At 37.8% G+C, this 21,229-nt stretch overlaps 1 protein-coding gene across 4 annotated transcripts; it reads left to right on the forward strand.

The window, feature by feature from the left end:
* The first annotated feature begins 725 nt into the window (after positions 1 to 725).
* LOC130909890 (myosin regulatory light chain 2, skeletal muscle) lies at positions 726 to 17,146 on the forward strand. Of its 4 annotated transcripts, none has more exons than XM_057826824.1 (6): positions 2,142 to 2,285; positions 11,595 to 11,693; positions 12,165 to 12,345; positions 13,551 to 13,629; positions 13,706 to 13,754; positions 16,552 to 17,146. In XM_057826824.1, the coding sequence occupies exons 2-6, from the start codon at positions 11,658 to 11,660 to the stop codon at positions 16,651 to 16,653; spliced, it is 447 nt and encodes a 148-aa protein (XP_057682807.1). In that variant the 5' UTR covers positions 2,142 to 2,285; positions 11,595 to 11,657; the 3' UTR covers positions 16,654 to 17,146. The 4 variants fall into 4 exon arrangements, with proteins under 4 accessions (XP_057682805.1, XP_057682807.1, XP_057682808.1 ...); XM_057826825.1 differs by lacking the exon at positions 2,142 to 2,285 and adding an exon at positions 6,104 to 6,268; XM_057826823.1 differs by lacking the exon at positions 2,142 to 2,285 and adding an exon at positions 8,025 to 9,307.
* Positions 17,147 to 21,229: the final 4,083 nt, after the last annotated feature.

Here is a 21,229-nt window from a genome sequence, read left to right on the forward strand (position 1 = left end):
GAACCTTTACCGGTCCAAATAGCATGAGTGCCCTCTAGTGGAGAAAATCATTGCTACCTCTGGATGGTATAATGGAGTCATGTGTTGCAACATCTCATTGGTGAAACTGGTAGCGCTACTGTCGGCATCACTAGCAAAAATAAAGTCAAAATGTAGAATAAAGAGGAAAAATGTAGCGACTCTAGTGTAGCCCAAAGTAGCGGGGAAGAGTATTGTTTCTTCTTCACAAATCTACTCATGTAAAAGTAAAAATTATTGTCTGGTATACTACTCTAAGAAGTACATTTTTCTCAAAAAGTTACTCAAGTAAATGTAACTGAGTAAATGTAACGCTTTGCTGTCTGTCCACAACTGCTCCCCGGTCAAATTGGCTGTGAAAAATTGACAAATTTTGGTCAATGGTGTCTCTAAAATGTTCATTAAAAATCCAAATAGTTGTCGGTTCGTTTGACAATTAAAAATAGACAAAATTTCAGCACTGTTCTGGTAAATACATGCTAACAAAATGTTTTAGCATCTACTTCACATAGACGAAAAATAATCAACATTTCAAGAGCCATTTTAAGACAAGGGGCAGTTAATAGAAATTTAGTACTTTAAAAAATATTTTTAATAATCACTTTTACGGCAGCAAATACAAAATAACAAAATAATTTACCCCAATTTTTTTTTGTTTGTTTGTTTGTTTTTAAATGTTTTTGTATGAGTGGGCGTCCATTTTCTAGCTTCATTCAACCCGGAAGTGATTTGCGCAACACCTTGAGAAACCAAACACTTTCTTCATTCATGCAGGTGAGTCCACGCAATAAAAATCTATTTTCTCTACGCAACATGGGTCATTTAATGTGAATTGATGTGACGAAATAGTTTTGGTGCGCAAATATTTACAGTACAGTGATTTTGTGTTCATGTTTAGGCTTGTTTGGAGTTCTTTCGAAAGTAACTCGTCCTTTTCTCTTTTTTTAATACAACATGGTGCGTTTAATGGTGAATGTTTGCCGTTAAAAAAACTTTTAAACAAACTTTACTAAGTTCTTGCATGTATTGGAAACGAAATGTTTTGAAGACGTTCGAAAAGCTTGAAAAGCGGAAAAATGCAATTTCCGGTTTCATATCGGGATAGTATTTTACTTTTTTTATTTTTAATAAAACAGGTGGCAGAAGTACTCACAACCCGTTTTTAAGTTGAATATTAGGAAAAAGTACCAAAATAATGACTGAACTCCTTTATTATCCCACATATTTCGAATTTTTTTGTGAACATTTTTCGACAAACAAATTGTCATTTAAACGCGGAAAACCGCAGCTTTCGTTTTGACCACAGAGGATTAAAAAATAGATATATTTTTTTACTTTTTACTTATTTCCGTGACAAACGTACTCAAAGTTTTTGAAGTTTAATTTTATAAGATAAAGAAAAATAGGTATTCAACTCCTTAATTATTCCCAAAATTTTGAACGTTTTAAGAACATTTTTCGACAACTAAATTGTCTTTAAAACAAGAAAAAGCGCAACTTCCGGTTTGACCCGAGACTGTTTAGTTGTTTTCTTTAAAACACGTGACAAAAGTACTCACAACCTGTTTTTAAGAGAAATAATAAGAAAAAAAGTTAAATAAGTACTCAACGCCTTTATTAACGTATAAGTGCATCCGTGTTTTATAAGTTAATGACAACATGTAACAAAAAAAAAAAACTTGCCACAAGTCTACTCAATCACTGCTACAGACATCCAATCAGCCCTCCCAGTTCAAATGGATTGGACGTCAATCAACGTCAATGATTTAATTGTGTCGTAATCCTCGCTCACTATTGCCACAGGTTGCTCATGCGATGAAATGAAGATAGATGAGAAGGTTGTCTCATATTTCGAATCGAGCAGCTCACCTGTGGACAAAGAAGGCTATCTCTTTAAGAAGGTAACACATTTACGTCAATTCCTGAAATGCGTGAAAATCATTGTTTTTGTCATCTTCAGGGTGACTTCAGGCCATCCTACCACAAGCGTTGGTTTGTTCTGAAGGGCAACCTCCTGTTCTACAAGGACCACCCGGATGACCGAGACCTGGTCGGCCTCATCGTTCTGGACGGCTGCACCGTGCAGCTGTGCGAGTCCGACGAGCAGTTCGCCTTCTCGCTGGTGTGGAGCGAGCCGGAGGGACTCCGGCCTTACAAGTTCGCCGCCGAGGACCAGGCCGAGCAGGAGAGCTGGATCAAGGCGCTGCTTTCGGCCAACCACGGGTACTTGGCGCTGCTGGTGATGGACCTGGAGACCAAGTACAAAGGTGAGCGATGTGCTTGAGCGCAGATGTCAAACTCCTCGTAAATTAGGAAACAAATTGGGGGGAAAAAAAGAGAATTTTTAGTTGTTGTATTTTTTAACCCTCCTGTTATCTGAGTTTTGCCAGGTCATTTTGACCCAAGGAATGTGCAAGTGTCCAAAAAATTATTTAGAAATTAAGCTCGGACCCGTTTAATGCTATTGACGGCAATAAACGTTCAATCCATTTTGATTGGGAGTGGCGAAGGAACAAATTCGCCCCCTCCCATTCAAAATGGATCGAACGTCTATTGACGTCAATGCAATGAGAGTTAAACATGTCAGAAACTGAATTTTTAAAACTTAAATCTTAATTGTAAGCATGTGTAGTGGCTTCATTAAGCCAAGCAGAACACATTTAATACCTCAAAGATACCTATTTTTTGACAAAAAAATGGGTCAATTTCACTTCCATGACTATGTAAAATAAGCCCACTAATAATTTCACTGCAAAATATGTGTTAGAATATTTCCTAAATTAAAATTGGACAATTTAAAATCGGAAAAAAGGGTTGAAAACAAACTTGAAAACATCTCAAAAAGCAATTTCACTTTAAAAGACGTGTTGAAATTTGAAATCGGTCAATTTGACCGGTCGACGTAAGAGGAGGGTTATTAAAAAAATATAAAGAAATAAATAAAATGTGAAGAAAATATTTAAGTTTTTTTCCTGGTTGATTTATATTAAAATATGTAAACAAATAAGACAAAAAAATAATTTTTGATTTAATTTTTTTTTTTTATTTATTTATTTAAAACAAAATGTCACCCCCCCCAAAATACTGCTTTTTGCTGCTTTTCATTAAAATCTGTCAATAAATAAAATTGAAAATTATAAAATAAATAAAAGTATTTAAAAAAAAAAAAAAAAAAAGAACAAAAAGAAAATTTATTGTATTTTCCATTTTAATTGAAAGAAAAATGCTCATTAAAAAGCTGGTGTCAAACTGGCTGACCGGGGGCCAGATCGGGCCCTCCACGTCGTTTTGTGTGGCCCGCCAAAGTAAATCATGTGCATCCACCTCAGGGTTTTTCAATCAAATGAAAATTCATTTTAAAAATTCAATGACAGCTCAAGGACTATGTAAATTTAAAGCATATACATATGTTTTTTTTTTTTTTTTTTTTTTTTTTTTCATTTTAAAAAATGTCAAATCAACATATTTCCAAAATATCTACTTGATTTTTTTAAATGAAAAAAATAAACAAATCAAATAAAAACTGAATATATACAGTTGTTTATTTAAATAAAAAAGTAAATATGAAAAATCAATAAAAGTAAATACAAAATTTTAAAAAAGTTTGTTTTCCTTTTTTAATTGAAAATTTAAAAATAAGCTCATGAAAGACTAGTTTCCCTTTTTTTTCTCAAAATCAAAAACTACATTTGGAAAAAATGAATTTCCTCTTTGTCGTCGTTCTCTAAGAAACATTAGAGGCCTTGTTCAGTGACCCGGCCAACGGTGCCGCCACCCCAAGCGCGGGACTTCAGCTGCAATCGTCCACGTCGACCCTGCACCCAACAGGACCCGCGTTGTTCGCAGGCCCCGGCGCTAGTCCGAAGTTGACCCGTCATCCAACTGCAGGCGCAACCGCCACCTCCGTCCCGAAACTCCAAACCCCGGCCGTCGCCCTCAAATCCACCATCAAGAAGTCCCCTAAACTGTGGCCCAAGAGAACCGCCAACGTGGCGCCCATCGACGGCCCCCCGCCGCCCGCAGGCGACTGGTCGGCGGTGCGTTCGGGGACCATCCAAGAAGAATTTAGCAAATTGCACGAGGATTTCGGAAAGGAAGTGAAGGAACTGATCGCCGATTGGTCGAGAAGCGGACGCTCCGCCCAAGTGACGCTCAAGGAGAACTTGATAGATTTTAGCAGTTTTGAGTAAACTGGTCCGATTTTCAAAGAGTCATTTCAAGATTAATACTTTGCTACTTTTTATAATCATCCTCGGATGAATCTTATCATTGATTGGTTGATCACTTTTTCATAACCAAATAAAGATGTCCAATCCATTTGAAGTGGGAGGAGCTTGCAGTCCCCCCTGTAAAGTACAACTTCGACTACTTTGTAACGCTACTTATAATCATGCACTACTACACACAATTTACTTTTTCAAACCCTAAATTCATTTACCGCCATTGATGGTGATAGAGGTTCAATCCATTTGAACTGGCAATGATTAACCCTTTGATGAATTTGAATTGATATTTAATACATCAAAAAACATTGGTGAATACAAGGTTTGGCCTACAAATTGGTAGGGACGATATAACAGCATAACATGCATGTGCACTTTTTGCTGGTGACGGGACATAAATAAGACCTAACATATTCTTGAATGGGGGTCAGAGCTACATTTCTCACAAATATGAAACTAATTAATTGACAGGCTAAATGATCAATGCAAAAATAAATCTGTATTGACTTATACTAACCTTCATATGTATTGGTTCAGGTTCAAACCTTGGTTTTCAAAAACTACTAAAGAAACATTTCGAAGTGCAAGTCCCTTTAATTGCAAAAATGGGGTGCTATCCTAGAATTGGTCCACTTCTGGGGGACACTGGATCATCCTGAGACTCGCACTAAAGAATTGTAATATAAAAGTGATTTGGGAAAAAATAATGAAAAGAAAAAATCTGACATATCTAAGGACCAATCTACATTTGAGGCATACTGGACTACACCAAGACTCGAACCAAAGTACTCTTTTTCATCTTGGATTATGTTCATGTCAGTGTCCCCCTGAATTGGACCCATGCTTGGATAGCTCCCCGTTTTGTTTTTTAATAAAGGGACTTGCACTCCAAAGCCACCACGTTGCATTACTGTATGCACGTAATGCAAACAATGATTCAAATGAGCGACGGCTAGCTTGACTTTGTAGTTCCTTGTGGAAGCTGGCCTGACCGCTGTAGTTTTGCAGGTTAGCAAGTTCATACAGTTTATTATTATGCTAACTCTGATGCAGGTCGGACTTCCGGTAGCAAAATCAGTGGTGTTTCCCCCACCTCCACAACATTGATGTCTTTTTACAATACTTACAGTGGTTGCTGCTGGCCGAAAAAACTAATATCCCTCCACTTCAAAGGGGGCGGAGGAGGCGGCATGTTGTCGACATCAATCTATTGGGTCTGTGTGAGTGTGCATGTGTTGCCGTTGGGGGATGAGGGTAGGGTTAGGGTATGCAGTCAAGTAATCAGCCAATCAAACGTGCGTTGGAGGGGGCGGCAAGTGAACATAATGAAAATAATTCACTTAGTAATAGTAGTGTCTATTCTATCCTTACAACATATGGGAAGACAATCTAAATGACCTCTACCACTGAAATGTATTTCAAATAAGGTTGCTTTAAAGTTGGTGGGGACAATTTGAGCATCCTGAAAAGTTGGCAGTGTTATGTCCCTACCATCCCTAGGAAAAACCTACGCCCAGGAAAGTGACAATAAAATGATGTAGAAATTTAAATTGAAAAACATTTTTTTTAATAAATTATATACAGTATATATATATGTATATATATATGTATATATATATTTTTTCCTTATGAATATACTGTATATCAGTACTTCTCAAATAGTGGGGCGCGCCCCCCTGGGGGGGCGCAGAGCAATGCCAGGGGGGGCGCATGTGACCTCGGGGAAAATGTTTTTTTTTTTTTTTTTTTTTTGCCGTACTGGAATAAAGTGTACTTGCACATCCATTCAGTAGGTGGCAGTGGCGCTCTCATTTTCAGAGTGCGCGCAGTATTTTTGAACTAAGGAAGAGCACTCACCACACACAGACAACAGATATGAAGAGCAGTGTGCCACCGCCGTTTTCGAAAGCCGTTTTCCGACCGGACTCACTCACGCAGCGACCCACTGTCTTGTCCGGTTCTCACGTCGCCGCCCAAGAAGTGCCATTTTCGGCTTGGGATCGTCACGACGACTGCCCTCACCTACGGTTCTACCTCGGCCGCCGTGAATGCGCTTTTTTCGTGCCGTTTGCCTTTTAGCTTTGACTTTTAATACAGTGGGTGATGATGAAAGACCACTGTTTACTGTGTCTAAAAATAATAAAAATAATAATTGTTTTTTCGGTCAAATTTTTTGGCACATTGTCCTCATGAGTAAATGTTTCTAATCAATTTTAATTTGGTATTATTTACTGATTTTATTACATTTTATTTTTTCTGTAACAAATGGTCAAAAATGTACCTTGAGTGTATTTTTTAGTTTGGATGTGAATTTTTTTTTTTTTTTAAATTCAGGCAAATTGATGCACATCAAGTCTTCTCTGTTACAAACAAAACAATGTTAATAATACTAATACTAATGTTAATAATACTTTATTAAAAGTATATATCTATGTTACTTTTTTTCTTTATTAGAAAAAAAGGACACAATGTTAGGCAGATGCGTATTTATAATAGTAATTTTATAGACAAATGATACTATTTACAGTGGCGGCAGAGAGTTTGGGGGGGCGCGAAACATTTACGTCTTCCTTGGGGGGGCGTGACAGAAAATAATTGAGAAGCACTGCTGTATGTATAGATATATAAGGAATTTATCAACAAATTTGCCCTTTTTAAATTTTGAAATGTACAGTATTATTAATCATTTATATTTACAGTATTTCTACTTAAGTATATATATATATATTTTAAATCGATTTTCTATACTTTTTGTTTTTGATTTTTATGAACTTTTTTAGCCATATGTTTCTATTGAATTTTCTATAACATATAAAAAGATATGTTACTATTTTCTATATTAATGTGTTCCTGCAATCCTTGATTCATATTTGTTAAACCTAAATTCAGGTGTCAAAGGGTTAATCATGTTTCAGTGCCATTGATGGCGATAGACTGCTAATCCATTTAAACTGGGAGGACTGACAGCAAATGAAATCCAATTTCCGTAATTTTCGGCCTAAAAGCTGCTACTTTTTTCCCCTCATTTTGAGTCCTGCTGCTAATAGTTCAGTGCTGTTTATTTGTTGGTAAATAGGTAACACTTTATTTGACAGTGGCGACATAAGACTGCCCAAAGAGCGTCATAATTGTGTAATGACACTATCATGGGCATTAATGAATGCTTATGACAGATGTCATTAAATATCATCTGGCAAATTATGTCACTAACGCCGTTTATGTCTAGCTCGGCTCTTTTACATCTCTTTAAAAGTGAGATAATTTGCCGGATGACACAAAATGACATCTGTCACAACCATTCATTAATGCCCATGGCAATGTCATATCATTATTATGATGGTCTTATGACAGTTTTATGGCACTGCTGTTAAAAAAAATGTTACCAAATACTAAAGCTAGCAATTAATGAAACAACTAGAAGAGTAACTGAAGAAATAGTTGGCACAGAACATGAATTATGATTGTTATTCACATCTGTACCGCTGCAATGCATGCTAGGAGGCATGTCTGACAACAACAGTGTTGAAAGCAGGTGGCAGCAGACGTTGACGGTTTCCCCCGAGGGAGCAGTGATGGCCAAATGAAGCTTCTTGAAGCAATGAAGCTTTACAGCCAATTGGTTCAAAGCTTTATGGTGGTTCATAAAGTATGACCTGTTAATATCTTTTAGTGTAAATATCTCATAATACAGTGAGGACAGCTGCGGTTTATAGTCCAGTGTGGCTTATCTATGAAGAAATGCCGTTTTCGTGCCAAATTTGGGGGGTGACGGCTTATAGTCGGGTGCGCCTTTATAGTCCGAAAATTGCTGTACTACTGTGTACATCGCTAACATGTATTGCACTATATAAGAAAATGGTCTAAAACGGACTGTTAACCAATCAAAATAGATACCACCGTCAATGGCACAAAAGCCTGATTAACTCATTCAGAGCCATTGCCAATGATAGACATCCATTCACGTGGCGTCCAATAATTCTTCTGCTGTGAATTCAAACATGTTTATGGCTAGTAGACGTCCAATCTGTATGAACCGGGAGGGGCTGGCAGCGATGGAACGATAAATTCAATTGTTAATGCTCGCAAACGTGAAAAGACACGCTAAGATTTAGCAAGTAGTTCAATTTTCAAAGCTAAATTGGTAGAGAAAGAGAATGGCGCTTAGGGGGAGGTGACGGCTATTTCCGTGTGTCCAGCTGTCTTAGTTTTATGGTCTTTCTGTCCCTCTGTTTTCACCTCTAAGCCGGACACTGCTTCTCAACCGCTAACCTTCAGCTAACCTCTCATTCCCAATGATTAAACCCAAGTAAAACCCGATTTTATGTTAAATCCATCCAATTCCGATGTGTTTTTCTCCTAGTGACTTCCAAAATTTTTACATCAGTTCTTCACATATGTCTTAGCTACACGTTAGCATGATTGACAACCCCCAATGGAGCTCATATATGGAGTCAAGTGGGTGGTTTGGAAAGACTAAACTGAGCACGCGACCCAAATTAGTCCAACCGCAAGAAGTACTCTTTTACTCATTTGCTGAAAAGGTATTTTTCACCACTTCTAGCCACACTTTGATTAGCGTTAGCTGCGTATAACATGCTTGACATTTCTGTGCGCCGTCCCTGGCCTTGACCCAAAGCCAACTGTTTTCAGGTTTCACGGCTGTTTATAAATCCTCTAGAGTTCTACTACTCATCTCCCAGACAGGTGATGATACTCGGATATGTTAGGCTCATTAGCCACTTAAGACTTGGTATCAAGCCATTTTTTTGGATCCGAAGAACTTAGTTGCATTGACGTTGAATTCCCCTCATTCCAAGACTCCCGATGCCAATTTTGGAAAGGCCGGTGGACCGATCATTTCCCCGCCACCTCCTAGCTCCGCCCCTTTTTCTCTTGCTTTCCCCCTTGGTGCCGTTTTGCTGCCAAACCTGATGGCGTGGCTAAAGTTAGTCCCGCGCGGGCCCGTATATAAGGCCCGAAAGGGTCCGTCGCTTCCATGTTAGTCACATCGGCTTGGCGTAGGCTTCTCTTCTTGACCAATTACGACACGACAAACTTGAGAGATGGTGAGTTTTCGCCTCTTTGGAATGGTTGACGGCTTTTTGGGAGTTAACCAAGTGCTAAAGTTTGGCTAACTATACAATAATCAATTGGTAAAATCCATCCGGGCCGTCAAAGGATCTTAAAAAGTCTTAAATAATGATAAAAAATAATTAAATACGTTTGAAAAATATATGACTATTTCTAAATGAAATGAAATTTATTTTATAAAATCAAAACTTGGGAAACGACAAATTCAAATAAGTTGCCGCTATGTATTTTCATCTGGAAATTTTATTCTATTTTTGTTGTTATTCTGTTTTGTTTCATAAAATCTCTTTTGATTTTACATAGCCTAACTCTTTGACTAACATTGACGACAATAGACACCCAATCCATTTTAGCCGAGTGCTGGAAGCGATCTCGAAATGGATTGGAGTTTATTCTTAACATTTAACACCTTAAATTTTGTTCTAAGTGGTCTTAAAACCCTTAAATTTCACTTGAGGAACCCCAACATGTCCTTACGAAGGTCACAAGTTAGCTCGCGCCTACATAAGCTAACTTGGGGCAAGAGTCTGTGTCCACCATGGATCAATTTTAAGCCCCATTAAGTTTTGATTTTGATTCGATCCTAAATTCAAACAAATATTTTGTTGCCCAGCTTTTATCTTAATTCCTGTGCCTCGTACAAACTTGAATTTTTACTTGTCCAATCATGTGGTAAAGAAGGACAGGTGCAACAATTAATCGATTAGCAAATTAATCGACAACTATATTGCTAACCAATTAATCGTTTCGAACTTTCTTCACCTTAAACTTGTCTAAATTCTTGAATTATAACACACATATAACTTCTGAGTTGTAAATATCAGATTTCTTCATTATATTTTTGTGAAGTCAAAGTAGGAAATGAACAAAAAATCTGCTGTTACTTTGGAAAACAACAATTTTCAGACATCTTACTGTCTAAACTAGCTTCTTAATGAGGCTGTAACAACTACCGTAATTTTTGCACAATAAGTGGCACCTGACTATAAGCCGCCACCCACCAAATTTGGAATGAAAAAGGCATTTGTTCATAGATGAGCCACACTGGACTATAAGCCGCAGCTGTCCTCACTGTATTATGGGATATTTGCACCAAATGATATTAACCGGTAACAATTTATTTGACAGCAGCCACATACGATTGTCATTAGACCAAATGAACCACCATGAAGTTTCAAAAGGCTTCATTTAGCCGTCACTGCTCCCTTGAGGGAGACAGTCAACCTGTGCTGCCACCTACTGTCAATACTGTTGTTGTCTAACATGCCTCCTAGCATGCATTGCAGCGCTACAGATGTAAATAACAACCAAAATTCATGTTCTGTGCTAATTATTTCTTCAGTTACTGTTCTAGTTGTTTCATTAAATGCTAGTTATGGTATTTCGTAACACTTTATTTGACAGTAGCACCATAAGACTGTCATAAGACAATCATAATTATGACATGACACTGTCATGAGCATTAATGAATGCTTTTGACGGATGCATTCTATAGTGCACAGGATAGTGTCATGTCATAATTATGACAGTCTTATGTTGCCGCTGTCAAATTAAGTGTTACCTATTAACCCAAATAAATCAACAAATAAGCCACACTGGACTATATACTGCAGGATTCAAAATGAAGGAAAAAAGTAGCAGTTTATTGTCCGAAAATTATGGTAATCGATTAATAAATTAGTTGCCAACGAATTTGATAATCGATACAGTTAGAGACTGCAGTTAAGTCAGGAAGCTGTATTAAAATGTTTTTTTTTAAAGAAATAGTCATCCATTTTGTCTGCATAGTTACTTAGAACATGCCTAAAACAACTTCAAGGTAAATTGTGAAGGTAATTGAATAACGGACATTTATCCAATTAATTGTTTAATTAATGGTTTATGAAAATAATCATTAGTTGCAGCCCTAAGAAGGACGATTGTAGGGCAGTTAAAAAAAAACAAAAAAAAAAACCAACAACATTGTTCATGACGGTGATGGTCCATGATCGCGTTCAAAATCTGCCTATATTTTTGCTAATAGATCAAATTTGAACTGTGATTAAACTTACTAAATATAAAAAGACTAAACCTTTGCAGTATATCGTTTTTGGGTCAAGATTGACCTGTTTTCAAGTTTAGGCATGTCAAAAGTACCATTGATTTCTGCAATACAGAAACTTGAAAATGGCTCAATTCTGACTCCAACTCAATGCAAGGGATTAAAATATATCAGATGTCTGTCGCAGTCATAGTGTCAAAATGTCTTACTTTGCATCCTAGGCACCCAAGAAGGCCAAGAGGAGGCAGCAGCAGGGTGAGGGTGGATCCTCCAACGTCTTCTCCATGTTTGAGCAGAGCCAGATCCAGGAGTACAAGGAGGTAACAACACAACATGTGTAAAAATGATGACTCGGGAATAGATTGTAGGCCGCGGGGGGTTGGTTATGGGTTGCAACGACCCTCGCGTGACCCTGCTGGAACCTAACCCAACAGCTGCCAGGATTAGCGGTCAATAGGGGCAGGAAGATTTGAATTGAGATGATTGACGAATAGTAACAGGGATGTAGTCAATAGTTTGGGAGGGTTCGGGCGCACTCAACAACGCCCCTTGAAGGCCTCTGAGGTGACGGAACATCACAAGGGCGAGGTTAGCAGTAATCTATCCCTAACTTGAATGTCGCAATGGGCCCGCCTAGCATTCCGACACCATTTTAACACCTCCGAAAAACAAGTGTCCGAACAGCTGCCAAGTCTCGGTTTCGGCCGCCCTCTCCTATTTCACCGCGTGCGCCAAGAGAAACAGGACACATTTACGAGGATTTTTGACGTGGGTGTCGTTTTCGGCGGCAGGCTTTCACCATCATTGACCAGAACAGGGACGGGATCATCAGCAAGGACGACCTGAGGGACGTGCTGGCCACCATGGGACAACTCAACGTCAAGAACGAGGAGCTGGAAGCCATGGTGAAGGAGGCTAGCGGCCCCATCAACTTCACCGTCTTCCTCACCATGTTCGGCGAGAAGCTCAAGGGTCCGTTGGCGCACTTTCAACATTCAAACATCATTGAAATATATTTTTTCTTTATTTTCATCAATTGAATAATGACTCTTAATCTTACTTTATTTGTTCCGTTCTGTATTTAAATATGGAGTTCTCTTTTTTTTTATCCTCTTAACTCACTGGCTGCCATTGACTAGGATAGACGTCCAATCCATTTGAAGAGGGAGGTTGGCGAATGTTCATTCGCTGCCATCCCCCCCTTCAAATGGATTGGACGTCTACTAGTGACAAATTCACATTAGGATGATTGGACGCCACAATATTGGACACTAATGAGTTAACTGTTAATATTGTAATGATTTATATACAAATTATTTAAACCAACTATTTTAATCGTTGATTATTTAGCGACTTTTTTTTAACTTAAAATGGTCTGATTGTTCTTTTTTTTTTTTTTTTTTTTTTGGCATCTAAAGTTAGATTTATTTGTATTTTTTGCTTTATTTATTTATATATTTTTTAATAAAAACGAAGTAATTACTTATATATGCAGTATTTCGTTTATTTTTTTTTAAATAGTTTTATTTAAATCTAATACTAAATCATTTTGTTTTACTTTTACTTATATATTTCGTATTTAAAAAAGGAAAAACAGTATATGTCCTTTTTAATTTTAAACACTTAAAAATTATTTTTCTTATTTGTATTTTTTTAATCTGTTTTGTTCCGTTTTATTGCTTTTTTTCCCCAAAAAATTATTCACATATTTTTACAAATAAAAAAAAAGTCAATATTTTATTTTTTAGTATTCTAAAAAAATGCAAATAGAGTATTCCTACTTTTTTTTTTTTTTATTTAAAAAGACATTTAAATGTTTTTTTCATACATTTGAAATTTTGTTCCTAGTTTTATTGCTTTTTTCCCCCCAAAATTATTTACATATTTTTCACAAATAAAAAAAAAAAACAGTCAATATTTTCTATTTTTTGTATTTAAAAAAAAAAGCAAATATTCCTTTTTTTTAATTTTATTTATTATTATTTTTATTCATTTGACTTAAAAAAAAAAACTGAACTATAAGTATTTCTGATTTTCCAAAATTGGATTTCAATTTAATTTTTGTCTTAAAAAACGCATCAAGTCGACGCACATAATTTACTTTAGCGGGCTAAACCCCTTAACTTTGACACCTGTGATCTTACGCAAGCGCTCACCGGAGTTTGGCTCTCATATAGGTGCTGACCCTGAGGACGTCATCGTGAGCGCTTTCAAGGTCCTGGACCCCGAGGCTACCGGCTCCATCAAGAAGGAATTGTAAGCTCTCAAGTATTTTTGTCTTAAATTGACGTCATCCCACATTCGGATATTTTCAACTATTTTCTTTCTGCAGCCTTGAGGAGCTCCTGACCACCCAGTGCGACAGGTTTACCGCAGAGGAGGTCAGATCATTCATTATCATTATCTTGTCATACCGCACGTTTTTGAACTCGAAGCTTGGAGTCGAGATACAGCCATAAGCGGATTTTAAGGGGTGGCCAGTCCCCCCTGGTGGCCGGAAAGTGTCATTGCATGTACTTGACTTTCCAGTATGTATAAAAGTTGTAAAGCAATATAACTGCTACAAATATGAATGAAATGAACAAAAAATATATATTTTTATAATGGGTCAAAATTATTTTTCCAACAGATCATGTGACTAGCACCTTAGTCATTTGCTTTGCATATAATTAAAAAAAAAAAAAATTCGGGGAGGGCAATTTTATTTTTCAAATGATTTTTTTTGTTTGATTGAAAAATTTTTTTTTGATTGAAGCAAATTTTTTGGGGATTGAATAATTTAGACACAAACTTCCTACCTATACTATGACCGAGACACAAAAAGGATTGCTTGAACCAAAGAAAACTCTTTCAATGAAAAATTAAGTGTTCTAATGCAAATTTTTCAATCTAAAATATTTTTTCGCATTCAAAAACTTGATCTATGATTGAAATTTTTCTTTTTGTGATTGAAGTGATTTTTCTTTGAAAATTTATTTTTTTGAAGCAGCTTATTTTTTGATTAATAAAGACAAAAAAAGGTCCTAGCCATAATGTGGCCCAAACACAAATCAACATTACTTCGATCAAAAAAGTAGCTTCAATAACAAACAAACAAAAAAAATCAATCACAGAAAAATAGCTTTGGATTTTTTTTTTAGTTTTTTTTGTTTCAAATTTATTTTTGCATTCACTTTTTTTGGGGGGGGGTTGAAAATATATATTTTGATTGAAGCAACTTTTTTTGATTGAATAATAAAGACACAAATCTACCTCCATATGGCTCCGCCCAGGGGATACAATTTTTGACTGGGGTAACTACATTGGCACGACACCGGCGGGCGTACCATAATCAATGGATGACGATCTTGGCGAAAAGTATTGCCTAAGCGGCCTGATTTAGAATTCCCCTCAAGAATGATGGGAAACAAAACAAATTAATGTCAACCTATTATTATAAATATTTTTACAAGTTAATTTTATTGCTGACACTGCGTTTCGGGGTCATCAACATGTTGTGCCCCCCCTGCCCCAAAAGTCAAACTCCGCCTATGGATACGGCCCGCTACATCATACTGTGCGGCCCAATGAATTTGTGGGGGTTTTTTTGGCAAAAACAATCTATTCCCGCCAATGTCAGCCAATGAGTTATAGAGCATATGACAGGAGGAAAAAAGTCTTAAATAGCATTATTATGTGAATGAGAATCATATTTTGAGACGATTCGACTATATACAACAATTTAGCAAAGCGCAGAGGACGAGAAATGAGTCTTTTAATCTGCCGGTTAGCCACGCCTACCATTATAGGGCTCTAGCGTCCCCACCAGATGGATGACGTCAGCGGGAGACTGGGCTCATCGGTTTTACTATTCAGCCCATTGAGGGGGAATTATTCATAACGAGGAAAACGCGACGAAGAAAGCGGCAAAATGTCATTGTTTCAGTCTCTCTACTCCAATATTTTTACAGGATATTCTTTTTATCCAAGTATTTTTCCCCAATAGCTAAATAAATGGCTTGAGAAGGACCAGTCAGCCCGTCGAAGGGGAACTATTCACAACGAGGAAAACGCGACAAAGAGAGCTGCAAAATGTCATTGTTTCTGTCTCTTTACTTCAATATTTTCACAGGATATTCTTTTTATCCAAGTATTTTCCCCAATTGCTAAATAAATGGCATGGTCATGACAAATAACAGTCTTGTGCTAAATGGAATATGAAATAATAAAAATGCACTTATTCAGGACGACATGGCAAAATTACTCCATAATGTTCAAAACTGTCGACTTCACCCTTACTGTCGCACCCCCCGAACGATATTTTATGACACCTAAATCGGACATATGTCATTTCCCTTCCCCGGCTTTGGAGAATGTAAACAAAGCAAGAGGCGTGACAGCTAGCCGACATGCTAACCCGAACCGAGTGATGTTTCAAAGTCTTCAAAGCGGAAAATCACACATAACTAGCCCGGATTATTTGACATGACGACTGGGTTGTCGATTGTCTTCGTGGATCGGCAAACCGCCCGGCGGAGAGCAATTTACAGTTCGTTCCCCGGAGGAGGGCGGCTGCAGTTGTTGTGCAGCTAACGTGCAGCTAATGTGCATGAGGAGAGCTTTTTATATGCCTATCAATGATCAAACGTAAGTAGCCCTTTATTTAAAGAAAGTTTGTAGTGTTTACTTTGTAATCGCTGTATTCGTATTTGACATAATACAAAACAAGATGTTTACTCACTTCCTCGTAAGTCCAGTGGTCTCACAGTAGTAAGGCTTGTTTTGGCCAATATCCACGGTGAATGGGGAACCTTTTGAAACTCCAAAAGGCGCACACGCCTCTCCCTCATAAAGCAAGATTTTTCTGCAGCTGTTTGGCTGGCGTGATGCGAAAAATAAACGTATTAATCCGGAAAATCAGCTGAATCCTTAGTCCTCATACACAACAGTACGGCTGTTTAGTGAAGAGGACGCCTTCACCCATACACGTCACAGCGCCCTCCTCCTCCATGCAAGACCGAAGCCGGAAGTCACTTATTTTCATGGCGCGGGATTCAAAAAAACTAAATAAATATAGCGATCGCTTCCACACACATTCAAGCGGTCCATATCATTCAGGAGCATAAAATACCGCGTGTATTATGAAATAAACATGCTTTTTCGTGTCACATGCACTTTAAGCATCAATTGTTTCCCCAGATGACCAACCTGTGGGCCGCGTTCCCCCCCGACGTCGCCGGCAACGTCGACTACAAGAACATCTGCTACGTCATCACACACGGCGAGGACAAAGAAGAGTAATCTCGCCTTTCCCGAAACCCTCTCCCCTAAAACTTCCCCTCACTTTCTCGCCGAACCGGTACCTTCAACCCGCACACGCGCCTCGGGACCCGCTCAATTCCGCTTGCCAGCTCACTTGGACTCAACAGTGAGAGGAATTGAAGGCCGCGGTAGTGTTTTTGTGCGAGTACTGACATGGAAATCTTATTAAAATTTCAAAATACTCTGTATTTGTTAAGGCTAGCAGTGCGCGCGTTGTTGCGCGCGCAGCCGCTTACTTGAAACAAGCTAGCAGTCTGACCCGTATGGTCTGCTAACCTCAACATCGGGTACATTTTCAAGTTTTTATCGTACGGAGGACGATAGGCGGGGTCTGGCACTAAAATAGTCCCGCCCCCTCTTTCGTCCAAGTTGAAGGGGAGAAACAGCGAAAAACATGTTTTCTTCTCGATTCCGTTTTCCACCTGTTGTTGTGACGCATCACATCTCTGCTGTAACAAAGAAAGAAGTACAAATAAACGCCACTGTCTTTCGTATGATGCGTTGTTTTTTTGTTTCATATCACTTTTGACAAAATACACACTTGGTCAAAAGTTTTGGGACACTTTTCCTTCAACTAAACGGTAAAATGGCTCAATTCTGAAAGTGTATGCACAGTAGGTAGTTTATATTTTGTGCACACTGGATGTTGTTAAATATTAAACATTATTGGAAACTAGTGTTGCACAGATAAAATTGGACGTCTGTCAAATTCAGTGCCATTGACGGTGCGAGACGTCCAATCCGTTTTGACTGGGATGGACGAATACGAAAATGGATTGGACGTTGTGAGCTGTCAATGGCAGCCAATGAGTTTTAAAAAAAACTATTATGAATAAACAGTGATCCCTCACTGCTTTGCGGCTCATGTTTTGCGCCCTCAGTGCGTTGATTTTTTAAAAAGTTTTTTAGAAGCACAGTGATCCTTCACTACATGGCACTTCAAACGTAGAGCCCTCAGTCATAATTATTACATTTGCAGTGCTTGAAAACCATCACATATTGAAGGGAATTGTATCCTTTCCCATATTTACTGTTTGTATTACTCTAACACACCCAATATAAAATAAATAGCATTTATATCATAGTTTAAGAAAAACAAGCAGAATGATATTAGAGATATTATGGACTTGGAATGATTGGAAATTGCAGCACCAAGACAACGGGCAGATAAGGGCTTAAGAAATACAGGACGCCTTCTGACCACGGAAGCCCCATGCGTGCATCACACAGCTGACTGAGCAAGATTGATGCTGACAAGCAGGTGATATAGGCAAGACCTCTACAAGCTCCCGCACTCTGCACCACCAAATCTCGCATCCTGTTTTACCACAAGGATCGCCTGACAACAAGAAGAACCCATGACTAAGAATTGAGGATGGCAAAATCCCTAACTCTTGTTGCCCTGACAACAGTAACACCAGAATTCTCCTGTCCACCATCCACAACAGACAATAATCCTAAACAACACCGAAACAGACCCTTCTTCCAGACTACAGCCCGCCTCACCAAAAAACTAATCGTTGTCATTTTTCTCAGGAATCTTTTATTGACCTGTGATACGGTTTGCTCCTTGTCTGGGTCTATTTGCTGTTTTGCCATGCTGTCTGATTGCTGTTGACATGGAACAAATTTTCAACTTTCGAAGCCTTTCCCCATCTTTTAGAATGGAATAAGTACAAGGGGTTGTAACTGAGGTGAACGCGTGGAGTTTGGCCGGGTTGTTGGGGTTCCGCCGGCCCGGGTTGTTGGAATTGCGCTCGCGCGGTTCCGGCAGTTCAGCTGGCGTGATTCCGGCAATCTGGCTAAAAGGTCAGATTCCTTCAATTTAAGTTTTTTTTTGTTTGGGTTTTTTTTTAAATTATTATTATACTTTGGCAAAAAAGGGAAAAACATGTCTTGTATGTGCGTATCTCTTTCCAAAGCTGCTAAATCTGAATTGAACATTGAAAACCCCCCCCCCCCCCCCCCCCAAAAAAAAAGTAAATAAGATTTGCCTCTACTTTGCGGATTTTTGATTTTGTGTGTGTGTGTGTGGGGGGGATGTATCCATTAAGCGCGAAAAACGAGGGGTAACTATCTTATTACAAGAATACAAGTTCTAAAAAAAATTATGTACACTTTATTTACATCTACATATGTATGTACTAGGGCTGTCAAAATTATCGCTTTAACGGGCGGTAATTAATTTTTCTAATTAATCACGTTTAAATATTTGACGCAATTAACGCACAAATGCCCCGCTCAAACAGATAAACCCTTTAAGGTCTGGGCCTATTTTGTCTGATTTTGCATGCCTTTGAAGTTGCCTTTATATTTCAAAGAAAGAATTGTTTACGATGGCCTGGTTTGGTCCCTTTTTTTGTGACACCTTGAACTTCATGTCCAAACTGTTGTTTCCGTCACTGACCAATTATAAATCATCATTTTGGGCCCAAAAAGACCAAAAATTCCACAATCGTTTTGTCAAAATTTTTAATTTTGATGTCCAATTGACAACCAAACATGCGTAACGAACCGTTTTGAAACTTTGTAATATTTATTCAACATGTTAGGATGAACATTCAACCCAAAAAATTTAGAATAAATAGTCTTATATTTGACAATTCAACATAAACAACAGGTATAGCATAGGCGTTTTTTGCCTTTATACATGCTCTAGTCAAAACAGGTTATATACAGCAGACCGAACAGTGAAAAAATATATACCATCTAACGCAAAAAGTGTTTAGAGGCCATCTCTTTATGAGTATTGCGGCCCATCACCTGATGAAAACTATGTACACACAATCAAGCTTCTTGAACACACATTTATATACACAAATTGAGAAGACTGATTGTGGGGAAAAATGTATATATATATATATAACATTGGGGGGGGGGAAGTATTTTCAAAAATATTTACAATAAACAAGTTACATTTTTTTCAGGCATGCCACTCCGAAAAGCAGTTTCGTCCTGGAATTCGAAACAGGGCGACATCACACAGCCCACACTTCCATGGGGTGTTGGTCCTCTTTCCACCCTTCCATTTTCATTTCACTTTACTTTCATTGTCACTATAAATGTACATGAAAAAAAGTCAGTATTTATGAAAATAATAAAGTATAAAATAAAAATATATACAGCAATAAATAATATTGGAAATCTATATGTATGACAATAGAAAGAATACCATAGCTGAATATGTGCTATAAATTCCTGCCTTGGATACACACAGTTCACGTACGACTTTGAGCTGATATGCACATTTTATTATTATATACACAAACACACACTTATATTGCATCAAAATTAACTTTGTCTTGCAATATCAAAAGAAACTTTCAAAAGAAACTTTTCCAGCCTAAAAAAAAAAAAGTGAGTTTGCTTACCTCTGCTCGTCGATGGCGTCACCCACGTGTTCAAATACGTCACTATCTTCACTCGAGGACTCTTCCGAAGAAGACGATGATGACGAATTTGGACCATCCTCTGCCTCAAGTTGATCAAATAGCACAATTGCTTGCGCTAAATTTAGTTTTCCGTTCATTCTCAAAGTCACACAAAGTCGCTGCTCGATCCAAACGGCCGTCGGCTCGCCACCTCGCTGCTTCAGAACACTCCTCCCTCTCGTTCGGTGGAACCTCGCATGGCAGTTATATTTATTTAAATAACTCATTTTGTGCTTCCACTGTGACTTCGAAAGGGTTCGTTTGATTTGTGTTTTTTTCATGGAGCTTCCGTTTTGAAAAAGGACAAGAAATGATGGAAATATAGACACAAACAAATGATCCATGCAGCGTTTTAATGTTTTTTTGAGAGGACAATAAAACTATAAAACTTAAATGACAATATCTCACGTTTTAATTGGTCGATTGACTTCAAATAATAACGAGAGTAAACCGCAACTTCCGCACTTTAAAACGAGACCAACCAACGGCATGTGGGTGACGTATTTAAAACGTGAGGGCGCTTCAAAGACGACGTGCGCTGAGGACGCGCCGGCGCGTCCTTCGACTCTCAAGGGTTAAAAAGTCAGCACAGTGAAATGTGTACTTGTTGTGTTTTTCGGAGTTTTGTCGCCCTCTGTTGGCGCTTGGGTGCGACTGATTTTATAGGCTTCAGCACCCATGAGCATTGTGTAAGTAATTATTGACATCAACAATGGCGGGCTACTAGTATATTTTTTGATTGAAATTTTTACAAATTTTATTAAAACGAAAACATTAAGAGGTGTTTTAATATAAAATTTCTATAACTTGTAGTAACATTTATCTTTTAAAAACTACAAGTCTTTCTATCCATGGATCGATTTAACAGAATGTTAATAATGGTCATGCCATTTTGTTGATTTATTGTTATAATAAAGAATTACAGTACTTATGTACCGTATATATCCATCTTGTGTCTTATCTTTCCATTCCAACAATAATTTACAGAAAAAAATGGCATATTTTATAGATGGTTTGAATTGCAATTAATTACGATTAATTAATTTTTAAACTGTAATTAACTCGATTAAAAATTTTAATCGTTTGACACCCCTAGTATGTACTTACACATACAAACACACACG

Source organism: Corythoichthys intestinalis, chromosome 21, assembly GCF_030265065.1.
Source record: "Corythoichthys intestinalis isolate RoL2023-P3 chromosome 21, ASM3026506v1, whole genome shotgun sequence".
NCBI classification, from domain to species: Eukaryota; Metazoa; Chordata; class Actinopteri; order Syngnathiformes; family Syngnathidae; genus Corythoichthys; species Corythoichthys intestinalis.

What these genes read in the sequence shown, in the direction of transcription:
- LOC130909890 (XM_057826822.1), top strand. Translation starts at nt 1,839, where the DNA reads ATGAAGATAGATGAGAAGGTTGTCTCATATTTCGAATCGAGCAGCTCA. An exon ending in AAGGCTATCTCTTTAAGAAG is followed by an intron (nt 1,920 to 1,978) that starts GTAACACATTTA and finishes TGTCATCTTCAG; the next exon opens with GGTGACTTCAGGCCATCCTA. An exon ending in CCTGGAGACCAAGTACAAAG is followed by an intron (nt 2,286 to 3,747) that starts GTGAGCGATGTG and finishes TCGTTCTCTAAG; the next exon opens with AAACATTAGAGGCCTTGTTC.